The sequence below is a fragment of the Pan paniscus genome, chromosome 14, assembly GCF_029289425.2.
Source record: "Pan paniscus chromosome 14, NHGRI_mPanPan1-v2.0_pri, whole genome shotgun sequence".
Classification (NCBI taxonomy): domain Eukaryota; kingdom Metazoa; phylum Chordata; class Mammalia; order Primates; family Hominidae; genus Pan; species Pan paniscus.
The window spans coordinates 25597432-25619585 of record NC_073263.2 but is presented as its reverse complement, the minus strand read 5'-3'; the positions used below and the strand labels follow the sequence as shown (position 1 = coordinate 25619585).

Below are 22154 nucleotides of genomic sequence, written 5' to 3'. Positions count from 1 at the left end.
AAGCACACAGGAGAAACTGGTTAACAGGAGAATTGGGGGAGCACACTAGGTTTAAAATAAGCTGCTTTTTTTGGCAGTGTGCGGGTGAGTGCGACATCTGGCCTCCTTAGCCTTGGATAGGTGGAGGCTTGAGATGAAGAAACCTGTGGCCATAGAGGGGCCGTGGCGGCCGTGTGCAGGCTAACCGGGGTCCCATGGTTCTAGCTGCTGATGCCGGGAAGGGAAAGGCTCTGAGGGTAGGTTTCCTATTTCTAGGAGGCTGCGGCTGAGCTCAGTGTGGGAATCACACACAGTGGGTCACTGGTCCCCGACTCCACTTTCCCACTGCCAATTAAGAAAAAACACTCCTGTCTGCCTGATGCTGTAGGACAGCCGGCTAATTTATGAAGCTGTAAACATGCCAGGGAAACACACACACAACACTAATAGTGCAAGCTGGCAAAATGCACGTGATGCCTGGAGCCTTCCTGTTTGTTTATTTGAGACAGAGTCTTGCTCTGCCGCCTAGGCTGGAGTGCAGTGGCGTGATCCCAGCTCACTGCAACTTCCGCCTCCAGGGTTCAAGCAATTCTCCTGCTTCAGCCTCTTGAGTAGCTAGGGCTACAGGCATGCACCACCACGCCCAGCTATTTTTTTTTTTTTTGTATTTTTAGTAGAGACGGGGTTTCACCATGTTGGCCAGGCTGGTCTCAAACTCCTGACCTTAAGCAATCTGTCCACCTTGGCCTCCCAAAGTGCTGGGATTACAGGCCTGAGCCACCACACCCAGCCCTGTTTTTAAATCAGACTGATCTGGACTGGTAATAAGTAATCAAAGTAGGGTTGTTTCCATGTAAAGAAAAAGGTTACACAATAAACTCAAAAGGAATTTAGTGATTGATTGGACCTGTGGCCACACAAAGACTCTTCTTACACAATCAGTTCATATACTATTAATAAAATAAATAATAGCCAAGACTCATTAAATGCCATGTGTCTAAGACACTGTGCTATAAAATAAAGCTCATTTAATCCTCCCAGAAACCCTATGAGATAGGGGATTATACTCCTCCCACTTCACAGATGAGAAAACTGAGGCACAGAGATTTTTGTGACCTGCCCAAGGTCACAGACCTCGTGAGTGGCAGAGCTGGGAAGCAAACCCAGGGTCCACACTCTAGAGCTGAGAAACAGCTTTAGTGTTCACAAGCCCAGAGTGGGGCTTTTCTTCCAACTGGCCCTTCCCACAGAAAGACATTTATAAAGCCTGCTCTCCATTGGCTAACCCTTCTGTGTCAGGGGTCTGGAAAAGTCCCACAGCTCAATTAGACATTCTGGCCAAAAGACAACACAATAAAGAAACCTGACAATCTTGAATTCCATCCATGCATGCGTACAACTTATCAGGGGAGCTGTGAGTTCACTGTCATACTCTTTAGAAGGAGAAAAGAAGTCGAAAAGGGTGCCCATGAATCAGTTCCTGGACTGCCTGTTAATTTCCTGAGGCATCTGGCTTAAAAAGGAAATTTCTAGAGTATCAAGACATACTGTAACAAGACAGAAGAGCCCTCGTGGGATGGAGAAGAGGAGGAGACTTTAAAAGAAGACACTCAGGCTGTTTTCTTACTCTGTGTGTTCCCATAACTGAGAGTCCCGGTCCTGGGCTGGCTTCCCGGCTCTTCCAGAGAGCATGCCTTCTGGCCACTGCCTGAGAATCCCAAAGGCTCAGGGGGGTTATCGGGGGAGGCAAGGGCTTGTCTGCAGAGGTGGCCTGAGAGTTGACTGAGGACATGGGCTGAGCAGCAGGGAGGAGGGCCCAGACCAGTGAGGCCACGGGAGGAAGAGACAGTGGGCGGGAGAGAAGGTGATACAAGCTGAGCCAGGGTGAACAGAACAGAAGAGAACAGAACAGAGAGGAATCTTCCACAGGGGGCTTTTGTCTACTTGCTCACCTCCATTTCTAGCAAAACAAAACCTACAAACCAAAAATTCCCACCACATGGTAGCCACAGTGAAGCAGCTCCCAGACCATTGTGAGCCCTCAGACAGCTGGGTACAGGAGCAGGTGGGTGTCTGAGCCTGAAGGCAGCATCAGCCTGGAGGGGAGCTCCCTTGGGGGCGGATATGCTTGTGCCAGCCTTGGGCCCACACCTAGTGCACTTGAACTTCCTGACCAGGTAGGTGGCTGTGCTTTGATTCTCAGGGCTTTAGAGTTTTCACATGATCTGCTTCCAAGCACCGAAGAGCAAATGCCACCACTCCTGTTCTCCTAAGAGCTTTTGGATTTTCACCAAGTTGCTTAATCAGAGATTAGCAGCAGGGACAAGGAAACCTCCGTTGCCCAGCTTTGGAGGAGCTGCCCCGGCCTCCTGCCTCCCTCTGGCACTGTGTGGCACACACACTCTCATCCCCAATCCTGTACAAGCTGCCCTTTATGAAGCATTTTTACTGCAGTCCAAGAGGAGACGCCTTTCCTTGGGATGTTTCAAAGCAAAATCTAGCAAATAACACTGCCTCGTCTGCTCCAGTAACAAGGCTATGTACTGTGGTCAACTTGGACAATTTCCATTCTCCAGTTCTTTAACAAGGAACGTTTCTAGTCCACATCTGAAGTCTTCCCAAGGGGGCCTGGCAGAACAGCAGCTGCAATGGCAGGGTCGTCACTGGCTCCACAGCTGCTGCACCACTCCCGGGGGCTGCTCCTCAGTCCTACAGAAGTGGTTCTGAGTAAAGAACAGTCACCCCAAAGAATGGGACATACTCTTTATAAACTCTTCCGGTGGCAAGCTGAGGACTACTGAGCTCTCCACCCTGAAGATGTCTTTCTCCACTCGCTTGTTTTCATCTTAGATTCTGGTGGCCCCAAGTGGCTGCAGCATGGGGTCGGGGTGGTGGCCAGGAAACAAAGGGTGGTTCTAGTCCTTGCTTGCTGCTACTTGTCCATGTGACTTTGGGCTCTTTAAGCTCCCTGGGTCTTGATGTACTTTTCTGTAAATTAAATGGCCTGGACCAGGCAAGGCCCAAGTTCTCTCAACCTCCAGTCCTCTCTATGGGCTCCAGGACATGTTCATGGCCCGTCACACCCAGGCTGCAGGATTCTCTCCCTCTGTCAGTGCTAGTTCATACTGCACCAACACGGAGGCCTCTGCATCCACGTCAGAAAAGAAAGGGTCGGTGTCAACAGTCCATCCAAAAAGAACAATTAACTACCTATTATATCTCTTTTGGCCTGCTTTTTTCTCCTGGTTGGAGGGAACTCATGGAGACATAAAAATAAATTTGGGAGTGTCCTTTCGGGAAAGGTATCTTAGCCTTTGGAATAGTCTACTCCCTGTTCAAATGGAAGGTGCAAAAGCCTTTTCTTTTATTTATCTTGTTTTCCATAACATGCCTGTGTCTACTGGAAACCCAACTCCGGGGGTTTCTTCAGCTCATAACTCTGTCACTTCTTCTGTGTGCATTAGTGCCATGGCCACAAGGGCCTCCCACGGGATTGCAGCGGGATGATTTGGCCCTTCTGGGATGGGAAGGGTTTCGAGGTTTCCCTTTGAAGAGACAGGCAGAGAAGAGTTCCCCCTCCTGTTGTAAACCTCCCAGGGTAAGTAGAGCAGCGTGAGGTCTGTGCTAAATGTCTCCCACCATCCTCCCTAGTTCCCATTGGCTGCACCTACCACCACATTTCCAGTGTGTTGTACGCTAAGACCTTCTTAACCTTAACCGAGAATGAAAGTGGACTCTACAATTCAAGAGTGAAAGGAGAATGGCCTGATAGGTTTATCTTGGGAGAGGGAGTCCTCCCATGTTCAGATAAAATTTCAGATTAAACATTTTCCTCTTAGAAACCAGGCCTGGCGGGAGTTAGAGCTGTCATGGGAGGAGTTTTACTGGAAAACCAGACACCATCACCCCTCAATCAGTCCTGCCTGCCCAGCCTCTGTCCCACCGGATGAAGATACAGACCTGCTCCCCAGCTCTGCCTAATGAACCTTTAACTGTCATTTGCATCCAAACGGGGAGCTCAGAGGAAGCCTCCAGCTCTTTGCACTCCCTACTTTCACTCATGTTTCAGGAAGTCCTAACAGCCAGAAAAGTCCTGATGGGGGCCTGGAGGGAGCTCTCATGGACCCAACTAACTGAACTTTCCCTGGCTGGCTTCCTAAAGCATCTGCTTTCTTAAATAGCCACAGCCAGAATGGAGAACAGAATCGTGTAGGTGAAAGGAGGTGGGAGGAAAGACGGATTTCTTAGTTGTTTTGTCTTCTCCGGGTAGAACATTTGGTGAAATCCATAAAATTATGTCTTTTTTTTTTTTTTCATTATTTTGGAATAAAACTCCCCTTAAGTAGCATTCCTTTGAATCTGTGCTCTGATAGCATCTTAATGAAAATAGCAGTTTCCTGTCTGGAAAGATTCCTAATAGCCATAGAAATGAGAAGACCACGGGGACAAAGAGGAAATCAGACTGTGTAGGAAATGCTGATTACAAATATTGTATGTTGGTGGCTCACAGGAACTAAAATACTACCAAGATTAGAGTTTTTCCTGCCAGTTTCCTGGACAGACCCAGGCGGAACATCAAAGGCTGAGACCTGCTATATGCCCATCCTGCACCCCAGGACCAGCTCTGACCACCCGACGATCTTCTCTGGCTGTTAGTGACAGAAACGTCCTAAGTTATCCATCAGGTTCTGGTACTAGTCACTGAGTGTTTAAAAAATGTGGTGTGATTTTAGAAGCCTTCTTATTTCTTATATTTATTCAGTAGATTTTTTTTTGGCCTTCAAAATATTGACTTAAGAAAAGCATTTAGTAGTTGTCTTTAAGACATTTATGACGCGCCCATAAAAATTCTCATTCGGTCTTTGATCACAACATATATATCGTGTATATTCTGTCTATGGTTATTTTGAAACATTCATCAGAGAGGCAACACGGCTCAACAGAACAGACCCTGTAGAGTTCTGGGAACCTGTATGTGTTTTCTCTGTGTCTGGCATACAGAAGGTGCTTTACACATGCTGTCATGAAGACTCACAGGACTGTGTAAGATGTATATCATTAAAATTCTTTTTTCTCCATAGGAGAAAATAAAAATTTAGAGAAATTAAGTTTCCCAAAATTATTCAGCTAATGGCAGAATAATAATACCCAACATTTATTGGACCCTATATTGCCTATATAGACACTTTATCTTTATGATCTCATTTAATCCTCCTAATTGAAGCCAACCCAATAGTCCCATAGACAGTTTTGTTTTTGTTTTTTTTTGTTTTTTTTAACATAGAAATGACCCTTCTGGTCTTAAAGCTTGACATTTGTATTTGTTTTATCTGAGTTCCTTCCTTAGGTAGGGACCCACAGGCCTCTCGAAAAGTAGCAAAGATCTGAAACTCACCCAATGATCTCATCCAGACAATGAGATGCTAAGCCCCTCATTCATCTTGATTGCTTCCTTACCCCTACTGATTCCTGTTTTCTTACACATTGTTAACATTTCTTCCCTGCTATATAAACCCCTAATTTTAGTCAGTCAAGGATATGGATTTGAGACTAATCTGCCACCTCCTTGGCTATAGCACCAGATAAAGCCTTCTTCCTTGGCTATAATTGTTGTTTCAGTGATTGGCTTTCTGTGCAGCTGTGGGTGGCAGGACCTACACTGAACCTCTGGCATCCAGTAAGTTCTCATATTACCCAATTTTACAGATGCAGAAGCAGACATTAAGTAACATGCCCAAGGTCACGAAAAAGCAGGGGAGCAGGGACAGGAACCCAGGCAGCCCATCTCCAGAGGGCTGCCCTACAGTTAGCACTCCTGTCCCATCAAACCTCTTGACTTACCTCTCTTTTGGGCCAGAGTCTGAGGCTGCAATCCAGACCTCATGGCATGCCACTGAGCAATGCTGGGCCAGCCACTTTCTGACCTGAGCCTCTGCTTTGTGTCCTTGGGGTGGCATTACCCACCTCCCAGGGCAGTGGAGCATTAAAGGACAGAAGCATGTCAGTCCCCTTCTTCCCATACGATATTCCACATGGGAAAGTGAGGACAGGGGGTAGATTACTGAAAAGCAATGATATTCTGTCTCCCTCCTTCTCTCTCCATTGAGAAAGTCTGCAAATACCTGTTGACAGGCAGAGCTCAACAGAACACAGATCCTTCACTGCCTGTACTGTGTGAACAATGATTCTTCACGTTCATAAATCTGTCTCTTTCTTTCTTTCTTTTTTTTTTGGACCGAGTTTCGCTCTTGTTGCCCAGGCTGGAGTGCAATGGTATGATCTCGGCTCGCCGCAACCTCCGCTTCCTAGGTTCACGTGATTCTCCTGCCTCAGCCTCCCAAGTAGCTGGGATTACAGGCATGTGCCGACACGCCCGGCTAATTTTGTATTTTTAGTAGAGACGAGGTTTCACCATGTTGGTCAGGCTGGTCTCCAACCCCTGACCTCAAGTGATCCACTCACCTCAGCCTCCGAAAGTGCTAGGATTACAGGCGTGAGCCACCGCGTCCGGCCCAACTCATCTCTTTCTACCAGTCGTTTCCCTCTAAACTCCTCCGGAAGGGAAAGGGAGGCAGGGAGTAGGTATGGGAGGAAAAGCTGGCGTGTGCACGTGATGGGGGTGGAGAGGGGGCTGGGGAAGGCCGCAGGACACAGAGAGGCAGGGCTGGGTTGGCCTTGGCCCTGGGGAAGGTGGCCTGGATCTGCCTCAGCTGGGATCGGATGACTGGATTGCTAAAAACAAGCCCATGAGCTCCCCCTGAGCTCCAAAGTCGGGGGCAGGGGAGACGGGATGTTTCACAGCCTCCCACTCTCCTCTGGAATCTGGAGGTGGGGGCGGGGGTGGCAGGGGGACGCCAGGCTTAGACGTGGGGCAGCCTTCCTGGGAGAAGCATGATGTTTTTCCCCAATGATGGTCATTGTTTCAATCAATATGGCAATACTACACAAAACAGTTCATATTGCTATCTTTAGGGGCAACAGTTTAAAAGTCATACTGCTTCAACCTTAAAAAAGTCCTCTTGGGAGGCTGACGGAAGGATCATAACCACACCAGGATTTTAAGTTTACGGATTTTGTGGTCCCAGGGAATTGCCTACACTCAAGCTGCACGTTCCTGGGGCCAAATACACATTTTGCAGTTCCACTTCCAAACGCACGCCCCGCCCCCACCCCCCGTCAGCACTCACCCGGCCCCCCATCAGCGCCCGCTCCCCCAACTCCTCATCAACCCCCGCCCCCCACCGACACCCACTCCTCCATCAGCCCCCGCCCGCGGTACTCACGCGGGACGCCCTGCTGCAGGGAGCTGCCCCGGAACAGCGTCGGGGGCGTCTTCCGGCCCAGCCTCTTGATCAGGCGGTCGCGCTCGTTCAGCCTGCGGTTAAAGCAAGCGCGTCAGTCTCTTGTCACCTGAACACTCGGGTTGCACAAGGAGACAGAAGGGGGTGGGGTGAGGTGGGGGATCACCTCCCCACGTCGGGTAAGGCGTGGTGCTTCACCAGCGGCCCGTGATTTCCAGCAGATGCCATCTGGGCGCCTCAATGCTGGCTCCCTGTTGTGGAAAACGCCGTTTCCAGTCCCTCCCTTAGCCAGCGCCTCCTCCTCGCTGAAGTGTGCATGTGCCCGGTCCATACCCGCGGGACCGTGGGCTTTTCAGGACACTTCTGCAAGGAGAGGCCTGTTTCCGGGTAAACGTCTCCGCGCCTCACTCCTGCCTGCAGCCCCCTGCCTGCACGGGGTGAGAGACCCGCGGAGGCCTCAGGACCCCAGCCACAGCCCAGCTTCGTTCTGCAGAACTTGATTATTCTGAACCCCAATGAAAATCAAGGCGAGTTTTCTTCTAAAACAGACGGCTAAGGAGCAGTCCCTGCCTTTCCTGAACCTATTCCCTTCAAGGTTGCCACTGCTGTGAAGACATGTGGAACTGTTCTGGAGCTTGGCTATTTCTATACTATTTTATTTTTTTAAAAAGATGGAGTCTCACTGTCGTCCAGACTGGAGTGCAGTGGCACAATCATAGCTCACTGCAGCCTCGAACTCCTGGGCTCAAGCAATTCTCCCACCTCAGCCTCCTGAGTAGCTGGGACTCCAGGTGTGCATCACCACACCTGGCTAATTTTAAACATTTTTTGCAGAGACAGGGCCTTGCTTTGCTGCCCAAGCTGGTCTCAAACTCCTGGCTTCAAGTGATCCTCCTGCCTCGGCCTCCCAAAGTGCTAGGATTACAGGTGTGAGCCACCATGCCCAGTCTGTTTATTTCTATAAACCCAAAGGGACTGCTTGAAAACTGCCCAGGCAGGTCAAAGTGCTTTGATTTTTACTATCAGGCTCTCATTTCGCTTGTCATTACAGGAGTTTGCCAGTGACCTAGAGGCATAATAGATTATGGGCTGAATGGTGTCCCCTCTAAACTCACATGTTGAAGTCCTTACCCCTAGTACCTCAGAATGGGACTGTATTTCAAAACAGGGCCTTTAAAGTGGTAATTAAGGTGAAATGAGGTCATCAGGGTGGGCCCTAATCCAGCATGGCTGCTGTCCTAATAAGAAGAGGAGATGAGGACACAGGCATACACGGAGGGAAGACCACAGAGCACACAGCCACCTGTGAGCCAAGGAGAGTGCTCGCATGAGAAACCAATCTGTAGATAGCTCGAGTATGGACTTCCAGCCTCCAGACTGTGACAAACTCAATTTCTGCTGTTTAAGCCACACAGCCTATGGCACTTTATTGTGGCAGCCCAGGCAGACAAATACAGCCCCCCTCACGTTTGTGGGAACGTGAGGGGATACGGAGTTGTAGAAGAAGCTGCAGGTGCTTGAATCCCATGTACCCCGCCCCCGATCGATCAGTGAGCCTGGAGCCTGAGGAGGCCCCTACCATGACTGCAGACCCACCTAGCTCCCTCAGGGCCATCGGAAGAGGAGTGGGGCCCTGGCTCTTCTTCACAGTTCTTTGAGCTGAAGTTCATTTTGAATTTCCAGGAGAGGGCATTTCTGAGTGCCTTGGTTGAAATAACAATGTTTAATTCATTACCAATTAAGGGTGAGCCTCAGCTAGCTAAGCTTGGCAAAACGTCTCATGGCTGAGGAAGAAAAATACTTTCTCCATCCTTTCACACTGGTCCTCCCTCCCGTCTCCTCTTTCTTCCATGGGCCAAATTAATCTCACCGGGTCTGGCTGAGCAATTGCCCTGGAAGGCATGGATGTGCAAACACAGGAGGAGTGAGCCCATGGCACCTGTCCCTCTGTGTAGCTGCCATCACCGACTGTCCACAGCTCCCTGTGCTGCCTGGTTTCAGAATGTGGCAGGTATAAAGAAGGGCCTGTCCTCCCTGTCCAACACGTGCCCAGCACTGGCCATGACTCCTGCACAAAATAAAGGGCACTGTGTGCAGAGGGGGCCCATCACCCTGCCTGGCCCCAGGGTAGCCTCACCAGCCAGGCCCCACATGGGGACATAATGGGCAACTGACACATTATTTTCTCAGAAGCTGGAGACCATGCAGGACTAGGCTCTGCCCCCATGCCCCTGGACCACAGGGACATGCCTCCTGAACCACCCTGGCCATCCCGGAAGCTCCTCCTCATGATGGGGCTTATGAGAATGTCACAGATCCTCAGAAATGGGAGGGATCATTGAAATTATACATGTTGGCCTCTCACCAGGCGGGTGAGAAAACAGACTCAGCTGTGTCAAATAACTTGACAAAGGTCAGATGGGGCTTCGCTGGCAGGGCCCCTGTGCTGGCAGACGCTGCCTAGATGCCGCCTAGAGTGGTGAACGCTTTTCTCTGTCTTCTTTTTTTAAAATTAATTTTTTTTCTTTTTGTTTTTGAGACAGAGTTTTGCTTGTTGCCCAGGCTGGAGTGCAGTGGCGCAATCTCGGCTCACTGCAGCCTCCGCCTGCCAGGTTCAAGTGATTCTCCTGGCTCAGCCTCCTGAGTAGCTGGGATTACAGGCACTTGCCACCATGCCTGGCTAATTTTTGTATTTTTAGTAGAGATGGGGTTTTGCCATGTTGGCCAGACTGGTCGTGAACTCCTGACCTCAGGTGATCTGCCCACCTCAGCCTCCGAAAGTGCTGGGATTACAGGCATGAGCCACTGTGCTCAGCCTATAATGAGATATTATTTAAAAATGTGACTTCTTGCTTCAGAGGGACCCACTCTGTGCCGCAGCCCTTCCTCCACCCACTGTGAGGGGTCCGCAGCCAAGGAGGTACACCCTCCCATGGCCCAGGCCTGCCATCCACCACCTCAGTTATTTGGGACCCTAGAAGTCCCTGCTCAATGACCACCCAGGCCTCCATCCAAGGCTAACTTGACTCCATCCTGAGCTCCATCCCCCTAAAAGTAGACCATATAGCCAATGTGCACACCCCAGGTCTGTGGGGGTGGCCAAGGGGTGCTTTTTGCATGGGGATGTGAACAGAACCTGGATGTGTGGGCTGGGATGTTCACCACACCACACGTGTGCAGATGCCCTCAGTGCAGGGCAGAGCTGGGGTTCTGAAGCATAGAGAGGGTGTGCAGGGAGTGAGCTCTTTCCCACGCTGCCTTGCTCTGGCTAAGGCCTTCAAATAAGCCAGGAATCAGGAAGCGCACCAGGCTTTATGAAGGTGTCACTATGAAGGGACAGAATTCTTTGCTAGCTTGATTTGTAACTTTCACATATTTATGTGTGGTTCAAGGTCGCCACTGGTACTCTTATACCAAGTCCTGCAAATGTCAGGACCAGGCCTAACTACGATTACTTCAGATTTTAATAAAATAATAAAGTCTTAAATATAAATTCCTTATACTCGCCATTCTTCTCCCTTCCATAAAAAAGAAACAGCTTTCCAGTCTATATTTCATACTGTTGCTTCATAGATATGTATGGGTAATTAATATCCAATTATATTTAAAAATACGTATAAATGGTGTCATTTATTTTATGCTTCCTGTTTATCATGTTTTTTGCTTTTATTTTTTGGTTTAGAGGAATACTTTATTATTTATTTCAGTGGTCACCCTTACATTTCTAGCCTTCATATTTGACAAGGTCAAAAGTTAGAAAATAATTTAACCCCCTTCTTCAATAATGCAAACACTTCAGAACACACAACTCTGATTTTTCCATCTCTTCTTGTCTTCAGCACTGAAGGCTACTCAGTTTGCCATTTTTTGCAGGGAATCTGTCTTTTCCTTCTGGTTGCTTTTACAATAATTCCCTTTGTCTTTGATGGGCTGTAGTTTCATGACAATATTTAGTATGACTGGTTATAGGTTTGTTTTTATATCCTGTTCAGCTGCTCAGGTCTGGAAAGCTACAACAGCTTGAATGTTTGTGGATCTTCACTTACAGAAAACACTGAGATTCCTGCCTCCCCTCCGTTCTCTTACCTTCTCCTGGAGCTTCTATCTACAGTATCTCCATATTGATCTCATTCTATCTTCCACATCCCTCAATCTCTCCCATGTTTTTCATTCCCCTTCTCCCTTCAGCTTTATCTAAACTACTTTAAAATTTTCTAATATGTTTTAATTTAAATCACTGGACTTTTCATGTCTATATGTTTTATTTTTCTTCCAAATCCACCTGTTCTTACATACTACCCTTCTCTTGCTTTTTGATATCTGTATCTTCTTTCATCACTATTTTATAGAATCTTTCAGACTTTCCTTGCAATTCCAGCTAGTGGGAAGCTAATTTTCCTATCCTTAGTACAGAAGGACTCTCTACTTCATTGTGGTTCATTTCCTGTGTGTGCTCTAGTTCTTCAGAATGAGTTTTCTTTTGCCTCTGCTAGGGCCCTATGGGTTACATCAATTTGTATATTAATATATTAGCATGTAGCATTGGGAAGCCTGAAATTGGACCTCTCATATAAGCATGGGCTTCCAGTTTCTAGTGGGTAATTCTTTCTTTCATCTATTTCCCTGGGCACACAGGATGACTCATTGCTTCTCTGTCAATCTAAGGAGAAAAATTTTTCTAGTTTCTGTTTCACTAAAATGGCATCCCTACAAAATTTGCAACTTTATGCATAGGGTTCTGTTATATCTCACATGGGACTAAGCTGTTCTCTCCCTGCATTAACCCCTGAAACCTCTGCCTCTGAGCCCTTTGCATGGTCTGATACTCCCATGCAGCCTCCTTGGCTTCACCTCCTCCAACCCTGCTGGCTTTGATGCCTCTGTTTTTGGTATCTGGATTTACTTCTCGTTCTTTTGAGCTTAGTTATGTTTTGAGAGCCTGCCTTTGTTTATATTTCACCTAACATGTATGTGTGTTTGGAAGGATCTTTTTTGAGTTAGCTCAGTCCATCATATTGACTCTACCTGGTTTCTATAAATAATCTGTTATTTCACTGAACCAACTACTGGAAAACACCATGTCTACAGAACAAGATCACAGAACTATTCTTTGCAGAGTCTTGCTATCCTTAGGAACAACCTTTTCTGAAACTTTTAAAACAGCAAATACATGACAAAGCTTTAGAGGTCATAAAACAGGAACCAGAGCTTATAAAAACACTCTACTGGAGGTGTAGGAAGCACTGATTTCTCCATGCACTCCAATGTTGAAATGTCAAGGAACATTATTTTTCCAATTTACCCTTCTCTTCTTTGGAGGAAAGGAGACCATTGTGAATAGTTGTAACTAAAACTTCTCATGAACAATAATGTTGGAAAAGCTCAAGATTGAAATGGGTAAGAAAGGATAACATTTACCATTTACAATATTATATCATCTATATATGGTTTGGAAGCTATCTGTTCACAAAAACATGGTAAAAAAGGTGAACGAAACACAACAAAATATTTACTTTGGTTAATTCTGAAATAATGAGAAGAAAAGAGGAGTACAGATTGGCACAGAAAAAACAATTTAGATCTATGTTTTCCTTTTTTTTAAGAGAGAATCTCTTTAAAATACTAAATTCTAGCAAACTAAATTCAGTATATGAATACTAAATTAACAAAATACTAGCAAACTAAGTTTAGTATATTTAAAAAATTATATACTATGACCAAATGAGATTTATCCCTGGAATGCAAGGGTGGTTCAACATATAAAAATCAAGCAATATAATATACCGCATTAATAGAATGAAGGAAAAAATATCACATGATCATTTCAATTGATGCAGAAAAAGCACATGACAAAATTCAGTACTCTTTCATGATATTTTTATTGTGGAAAATGCTAAAGATATAAGGGAAATTCCTTATCATGAAAAGAGCATTAATTAAAAAAAACCCAAAGCTAACATCATACTTAATGTTAAAAGACTGAAAGCCATCTTTCCATGTTCAGGAAGAAGACAAGGATGCCAACTTTCAGCACTTCTATTCAACAAACTTACTGAAGTTCTAACCAAAGCAGTTTGGCAAGAAAAAGAAATAAAATACATCCAAATATGAAAGAAAGAAGTAAAAGTATCTCTATTTGTACATGACATGATCTTATATGATGAAGAATATACACAAACACACACATTCAAATTACGGGAGTTAATAAACTCAGTAAAGTTGCAGGATACCAGGTGAACCAATAAAAATCAGTAGTATACAAATATAATAGCAATTACAATCTGATAAGAAAATTAAGAAAACAATCCAATTTATAATCAAAAGGAATAAAATACTCGGGAATAATTTTAACCAAAGAGGTGCCACACTTATACATAAAAAAACTATAAAACACTGCTGAAAACATTAAAGACATCCCAAATAAATTGAAAAATAGATTGAAAGATGATACTGTTAAGATAGCAATACTAGTCAAAGTGTTTTACAGATTCAGTGTAACTCCTATCAAAATCCCAATGGTTTTTTTTGTTTGTTTGTTTGCAAAGATAGAAAAGCTGATCTTAAGATTCACATGGAATTATAAGGGACCCAAAATAACCAAAATAATCTTGAAAAAAGAACAAAGTCATAGAACTCACACATACCTATTTCAAAACTTATTACTAAACTACAGTAATAAAAATAGCATGGTACTGACATAGACTTACAAATCAAGAGAATATAATTGAGAGTCCAGAAATAAACCCATACATCAATGGTCACTTAATTTTTGACTTGGATGTAAAGACCATTCAATAATAAAAGAATAATCTCTCCAGCAAATGGTGCTGGGACAACTGGATTTCTACATGCCAAACAATGGAATTGGGCCCTTCCCACCGCATACAAAAATTAACTTAAAATGGATCAAAGATATAAATATATTTGAAACAAATGAAAATGGAAACACAGCATATCTAAACTTATGGGTTGCAGCAAAAGCAATCTTAAGAAGGGAACTGATAGAAATAAATGTCTATATCAAAAGAGAAGAAATAAACAACCTAATGTTACACTTTGAGGAACTACAAAAGGAAGAACAAACTAAGCCTAAAGTTGGCAGAAGGAAGGAAACAAAAAAGATCAGAGCAGAAATAAATGAAACAGAGACTACAAAAACAATGGAAAAATATCAGTGAAACTAAAAGTTGTTTTTTTCCAAAGATAAAAATCTATAAACTCCTAGCTAGACTGACTAGGAAAAAAAGGAGAGACTCAAATAAAGTGAGAATTGAAAGTTGAGACACTATAACAGATACCACAGAAACGTAAAGTGTCATTAGATATTACTACAAACAATCATATGGCAACAAATTGGATAATCTAGAAGAAATGATAAGTTCCTAGACACTTACAACCTATCACAACTGACCAATAACAAGGAAGGAGATTGGATCTCTAGTGAAAAATCTCCCATCAAAGAAAAGGCCAAGACCTGATGGCTGCTCTTCTGAATTCTACCAAACACTTAAAGAACTAATACCAATTCTCAAACTTTTCCAAAATACTGAAGTGGAAGGGATACTTCCAAACCCATTTTACAAAGTCAGCATTACCCTGATACCAAAGCCAGACAAGGAATCACAAGAAAAAAAAATTACAGGCTAATATCCCTGATGACTATATATGCAAAAATCCTCAACAAAATATTAGCAAACTGAACTTAACAACACATTGAAAGAATCATTCACCATGGTCATATGGGATTTGTGCCTGGGATACAAGGATGGTTAAATATACACAAATATATAAACACACTACATTAACAAAATGAAATATAAAAACCATGTGATCATCTCAATAGATGCAGAAAAGCCATTCAACACCTCTTCATGATAAAACTCAACAGATTAGTTATAGAGGGAATATATCTCAACACAATAAAGGATTTTGACAAACCCATAGCTAACATCATACTCAATGGTGAGAAGTTGAAAGCTTTTCCTCTAAGGTTAGAAACAAGACAAGGATGCCCACACTTGCCAATTCTTTTCAACATAGAACTGAAAGTCCCAGCCAGAGCCATTAGGCAAGAGGGTAATACAAGGTATCCTGATAGGAAAGAAAAAAGCAAAATTATCTCTGTTTGTTGGTACACATAATGTTATGTATAGAAAATCCTAAAGACTCCACCAAAAAACTGTTTAGAACTGATAAATTTAGTAAGGTTGCAGGAATCAAGATCAACATACAGGAATGAGTAGTGTTTTTATATATTAATAATGAACTATCCAAAAATGAAATTAAGAAAGCAATTCCATTTACAAGCACAACAACAACACAAAATACTTAAGTGTAAATTTAATCAAGGGGTAAAAGACATATAGAGAAAACTACAAAACACTTATGAAATAATTGAAGAAAATACAAGTAAATGGGATGCTGTGCTCACGAACTGTAAAACAACACTATTGTTAAAATAATCATACTACACAAAGTGATCTACAGATTCAATGCAATCCCTATCAAAATGGCAATGTCATTTTTCACAGAAAGAGAAAAAAATAATCCTTAAGATTATATGGAACCACAAAAGACCCTCAATAGCCAAAACAATCTTGAGCACTAAGAAAAAGGCTGAAGGCATCACACTCCCTGTATTCAAAATATGTTATAAAGCTATTGCAAATAAAATGGCATGGTACTGGCATAAAAACAGATGCATTGACCAATGGAACAGGCTAGACTGCCAGAAATAAACACATACATTTATGGTCTACTGATTTTCAACAAAGGTGCTAATAACACACAATGAAGAAAAGCAGCATCTTTAATAAATGGTGTTGGCAAACTGGATATTCACATGCAGAAGAATGAAACTTGACCCTTATCTCACACCATATACAAAAACAACTCAAAATGAATTAAAGACTTATATATATGAGTGGAAACTAAAACTACTGGAGGAAGATAGGGGAAAGGTCTATGACACTGGTCTGGACAGTAATTTTTTGAATATAACTCTGAAAGCACAGGTAGCAAAAGCAAAAATAGACAAATGGGATGACATCAAACAATAGAGCTTCTGCACAGCAAAGGAAACAATCAACAGAGTGAAGGGACAACCTACAGAATGAGAGAAAATATTTGCAAGCTATACATCTGATAAGAGGTTAATATCCAAAATACACAAGGAACTCAAACAATATCAAGAAAGCATAACTCAATTTAAAAAAAAGAACAAAGGACCTGAATAGACATTTATTAAAAGAAGATATACAAATGACCAACAGGTATATGATGAATGATCAAACAACTAACCATCAGAGAAAGGCCAATTAAAATCACAATGAGATATTACCTCACATCTGTTAGAATGGCTATTATTAAAAAAAAAAAGAAAGCTAACAAGTATTGGTGAGAATGCAGAGAAAAAGGAACCCCTGTACACTGTCGATGGGAATACAAATTAGTATAGCTACTATGGAAAACAGTGAGAGTTCCTCCAAAAAATTAAAAATAGAACTATCATAAGATCCAGCAATCTCACTTCTGGGTATATAATCCAAAGGAGTGGAAATCAGTATGCTGAAGGGATATCTGCACTCCTTTGTTCACTCCAGCATTATTCATAATAGCCATGATAGGAAATCAACCTAGGTGTCCATCAATGAATGAGTGGATGAAGAAACTGTGGTATATATATATATACACACACACACTGTGGTATATATATATATATATATATATGTATACACACACACACACACAATGGAATACTATTCAGCCTTAAAAAGGACATCCTATCATTTGCTATAACATGGATAAACCAAGAGGACACTATGCTAAATGAAATAAGCCAGGCACAGTAAGACAAGTGCTGCATGATCTCATTTATATATGGAATCTTAAAAAGTTGAACTCATAGAAGTAGAAAGTACAATGATGGTTACCAGAGGCTGGGGTTGAGAGTGGAGGACTGAGGGAATGAGGGGCTGTTGGTCAAAGGATACAAAATTTCAATTAGACAAAAGGAGTAAGTTTTTTTTTTTTTTTAAGTTCTAGGGTACATGTGCACAGCCTGCAGGTTTGTTACATATGTATACATGTGCCGTGTTGGTTTGCTGCACCCATTAACTTGTCATTTACATTAGGTATTTTTCCTGATGCTATCCCTCCCCCATCCCCCCACCCCACGACAGGCCCTGGTGTGTGATGTTCCCCCACCCCCCGTGTCCAAGTGTTCTCACTGTTCAGTTCCCACCTATGAGTGAGAACATGTGGTGTTTGGTTTTCTGTCCTTGCAATAGTTTGCTCAGAATGATGGTTTCCAGCTTCATCCATGTTGCTACGAAGGACATGAACTCATCAAAAGGAGTAAGTTTTAAGATCTATTGCACAACAGGGTAACTATAGTCAATAATAATGTGTTATATACTTCAGAATAACTAAGAGTAAATTTCAAATGTCTCATCACAAAAAATGATAAGTTGGTGAGGTGATGACAATGTTAATTAGCTTGATTTAATCATTTCACATTGTATAGCTGTATCAAAACATAACTTTGTAACCCAGAGGCTTATAAATTACAGTTTGTTAATTAATATTAATAAAAAGCATAAATATAAGAGCTAGAACAATATAAATCTTAGAGGAAAATACAGGGGCAAATCTTATGATCTTGGCTTTGGCAATGGCCAAATGCAAGTAACAAAATAAAAGACAGATAAATGGGACTTCATGGAAATTAAAAACTTTTGTGCATCAAAGGTCATTATCAAGGAAATGAAAAGATAACTACAAAATGGGAGAAAATATTTGCAAATCATATCGGATAAAGGTCTAGTATCCAGAATATATAAAGAACACCTACAACTCAAAAGCAAAAAAAAAAAAACAACTTGATTAAAAAATGGGCAAAGGACTTCAATAGACCCTTATTCAAAGAAAATACACAATAGCCAAAAAGCACATGAAGATAATCAGTATCATTAGTCATTAGGGAAATGCAAATCAAAACTACCATGAGATAGCACTTCACACATACTAGGGTGGCTATTAAAAAAACCCCAAAACCAAAATAACTCAGAAAATAAGTGTTGGAGAGGATATGGAGAAACTGGAACTCTTGCACATTACTTGGTGAGATGTAAAATGGTGCAGCCACTGTTCCTTGGTAAGTTAGACACAGAATTATCTCATCACCCACCAATTCCACTCCTAAGAATATACCCAAATGAATGGAAAATGGACTCAGACAGATATCAGTACAATATCCATAGCTGCGTTATTCACAAAAGCCAAAAGTAGAAACAACCCAAATGTCCACCAACTGACAAATGTGTAAGCAAATGTGGTCTATGCATACAATGGAGAATTATTCAGCCATATAAAGAAATATGGTACAGATACATACTTCAGGGATACATACTTCAGGGATAAAGACTGAAAATATTATGCCAAGTGAAAGAAGCCCAACCTCAAAGGCTGTGTATTACATGATTATATGAAATGTCCAAAATAGGCAAATATGTAAAGACTGAAAACAGGCTCGTGTTTGCCAGGGGCTGTAGGGCAGGGAGGTGGGGGAAAGGAAGTGGGAAGGACTGCTTCACACATATGGGGTTCCCTTTTGGGGAGATGAAAATATTCTGGAACTAGATAGTGGTAATGGTTATACAACACTGTGACTCTACCAACTGCCATGTATGGCAAACTATAAAATAGTAAATGTTATGCTATGTGCATTTTATCACATTTTTTTGAGAAAGAAAACTGAATTAAAAAAAGGTGGATTGGGTCCCAAATCAAGGTCAGTTCCCTCCTATCACATGAGCTGTTGGTAATGATGCCATTTTTACAGTTTATTTTTCCCATGGTGGGGGGTATTGGCATTAAAGTACTTAATTTTTTTTTTTTTTTTGGCTCTGTACTGGCAGAAGCAGGTATGCTAGCTGGGAACTATTGCTATGAAAGGTGTTGTGTAGACATTACTTCACCCAGAGATATGTGCAGTCTTGGTGCCTCCCCAGTAATGATGGTGAAACCCAAGCTCATACAAGTCCTTACAAAAGGCTCTTTTTAGAAGCTGACAAATCCTAGAGAAGGTGTTATGCTCCTGCCTCGAAAAATGATCAGTCTCAGGAAGAAGTGGAGAGCTGAGTTATGATGGAGAAAAATAAACTCTTGTGTCCACATTTCTGTTAGAAAGCTATTCCTGCAAAAATCACACATGCATAACTGCCAAAGAGCGGGAGTGTGGAGTACACAGCAAATAACTCCAAATCTGAATTTTAGATCTTGTCAATAGTTACAACTGATCGGAATCACAGCTGACACTACAACAAAGCCAAAAACAAGTAGGTAATTTTAGAAACTTATTTTTAAATTAGCTGCTGGGCAGTCTGCAAAACACAGATGTGACAGGCCCTCAAGAAAAAAAGCTGGACCCCAGTTCCCTGTCCTTCAGGGAAGGCCAAACATCTACCAATCCACCAGGCTGTTAACATTCTAACCTGTTTTATTAGAGAATGATATTTCCTAGCCTCAATTGGCAACTTATTTTACTCATTATCATTAGGAAATGAAAACCTTCAGGGCTCAAGTGTATTCCAGACCTACCTAGGCCTTTGTTTTATCTAAAACTTTACCTTAGTTAAAAACACTTATGTAATGAAGGAAAATCACAAGAATAAAACAAAAACAAAATCGGTTTTCCAGCCTAAAACTTCAATAAGAGTTATATTTATTTTATATACCACGGAACTAGGAGCCCTCCAGAAATCCCATTCTGTTAGATGGTAGTAGATGATTCTCCTTTCCCCTTTCTGCCAATCCATATGCATCTTCTTTTTAAAAACATGACCTCTTGACCTCCCATTAATTCAGCATTTGTACTGCACCTACTGTGTGTGAGACCCAATGCTGGAAACAAAGTTACCCAAGACACAGCCTCTGCCCTCATGAACTCACAGTCCTTAAGGTGACCTCGCCGTGCAGACACTTACCATGCTATAAGGTGATGATGCCCTTACAGAGATTGTGCTAGGCTCAGGAGAGGTGACGTGGAGGAGTGAAGAACTTGGAGCAGGGCAGAGAGAATCAGCACTGAAGCTGGGTCCTGAACAATGGATGGCTCTTTGCTGACCATCCAGATGCAAACACAGGAGGAGAAAAAGGTTCAGCAGGAACAGCAATGAATCCAGTTTCAGATGTGGGGCCTGTGAGCGCCTCTGAGGTGTTCAGAAGACAGGGGACCAGAGAGAGGTCAAAGCTGAGATGCAACTTTGGACTCAGCTTGTAGAAACCCATGGAGAGCTGGTAGACTGAGAAGCAGCACTGTGCCTAGCGATCCCTGGAAAACACCAGCACACCATCTGCGTATTCAACTAGAGGGTTCATTTAGCCGGAACCAAGTCTTACACTTTTTGTATGTTTTTCACAGTACCTATCCTGGGCTGAAAACAGAGGACACGGTTCAATATGTAAAATTGCATGTGTGCTTTGTATTAACTGATTTGTGGTGTGACTCTCTTCTTATGTTGTGTCTCCACAACTCAATCCTTCACCATTTGTCTTGTGTCTATCCATAACGCCCAGCATTGAGCTCAGGACACAGTAGGTTTTCCAATAGTGGCCAAGGTAAATTCCTCTGTATTATTCTTTTAAAATGCCAGAATATGGACATTGTCCCTATTCTCTTCCAGAGAGAAAGCTCACTCCAAATTCCAGAAGATATTGTGAGCAGTGTTTGTGGATTTATAGAGATGAAACATTGTAATTTTTTAAGAATTCAGGTTACATGGAATAGTTTGGGGGACATTCTGGCTGAAGACACCATAGGGTTCAAGGTTAACTAACCCTAATACAAATTCCATTCCAAAAATAAACAACAGCTTCCTCCAGTCCTCCCTGGACCCAACTTTCCTCTAATAATAAAAACTGGGCACTGGAGAGAAGAGAGGCTTATAGCAGCACAGTGCTTGATTTCCTCTGTCCCAGACAAGGTTTTCCCAGTAGAGGCAGGGGACGATTCTGGATGTCCACAGGCATGAATAAAGAAGCCTACCTAGCAAATGCCTTTTCTCTCCAGACAAAGGAACAGGAAAGGGGCAGCCTAGCAAGACAGAAAACTTTCAGGCCTGAACTACTCATCTGCAGCCAGATACCCCAGAGAAAAGGGTGGCCCCCTCCCCACCCCACCCATGCCAGCAAAGACCTAGTGGTGCTCTTAGACTTCTTCCCTTAGGAGACTGTTATGAGGCTCTCCAACACCCTTATGGGGAGGTGACAAAGAAGACCAAGCAGGGATCCTGGACTTTCATCCCTGCCAGCCAATAAGGACCCCTCCCTCCTGGGATGTCAGCAGAGATCACTTCGGATGACTAGACTTCCATCCCCAACCCAGTGAAATGTGAAGGCATCCTTTTCCCTCCTCACTGGGTGATGTCAGAAAAGGTCTTATGGAGAATCAGGACCCCTGCACCTGGAGAGCAGGAGCTCCCATCCCTACCCTGAAGACATAAACAGAGGCCATTAGTGAATCTGGATTACCTCTACCTGGCAGGAGCCAGGCTGCCATGAAATCCAGAGTCCATAGCATAGTAGCCAAAATGTCCAGGTTTCATTTGAAAATCACTTATTTTACCATAAACCAGGAAGATCTCAAACAGGGAGAAAAATAAAAATGATCAATAGATGCTAACACCAAGATGTCAGAAACAGTGGAATTGTCTGACAAAGATTTTAAAGTAGCCATGGTAAAAATGCTTCAATAAGTAATTATGAACACACTTAAAAGAAAAAAAAATAGAAAGCCGCAGCCAAGAAATATAAGACTTAAAAGAACAAATATGAAATTTCAGAATGGAAAAATATAACAACTGAAATAAAAAC

At 42.9% G+C, this 22154-nt stretch overlaps 1 protein-coding gene across 4 annotated transcripts in view; it reads right to left on the bottom strand.

Moving 5' to 3' along the window:
* Nucleotides 1-22154, bottom strand: part of ATP8A2 (ATPase phospholipid transporting 8A2) — a 657192-nt gene that overhangs the window by 5968 nt on the left and 629070 nt on the right. For all 4 annotated transcript variants that reach the window (XM_034936476.3, XM_055096569.1, XM_008971630.3 and 1 more), the window contains one exon: nucleotides 7263-7354. In XM_034936476.3, the coding sequence (XP_034792367.1) occupies nucleotides 7263-7354 (92 nt within the window). The remainder of the gene's footprint in view (nucleotides 1-7262; nucleotides 7355-22154) is intronic.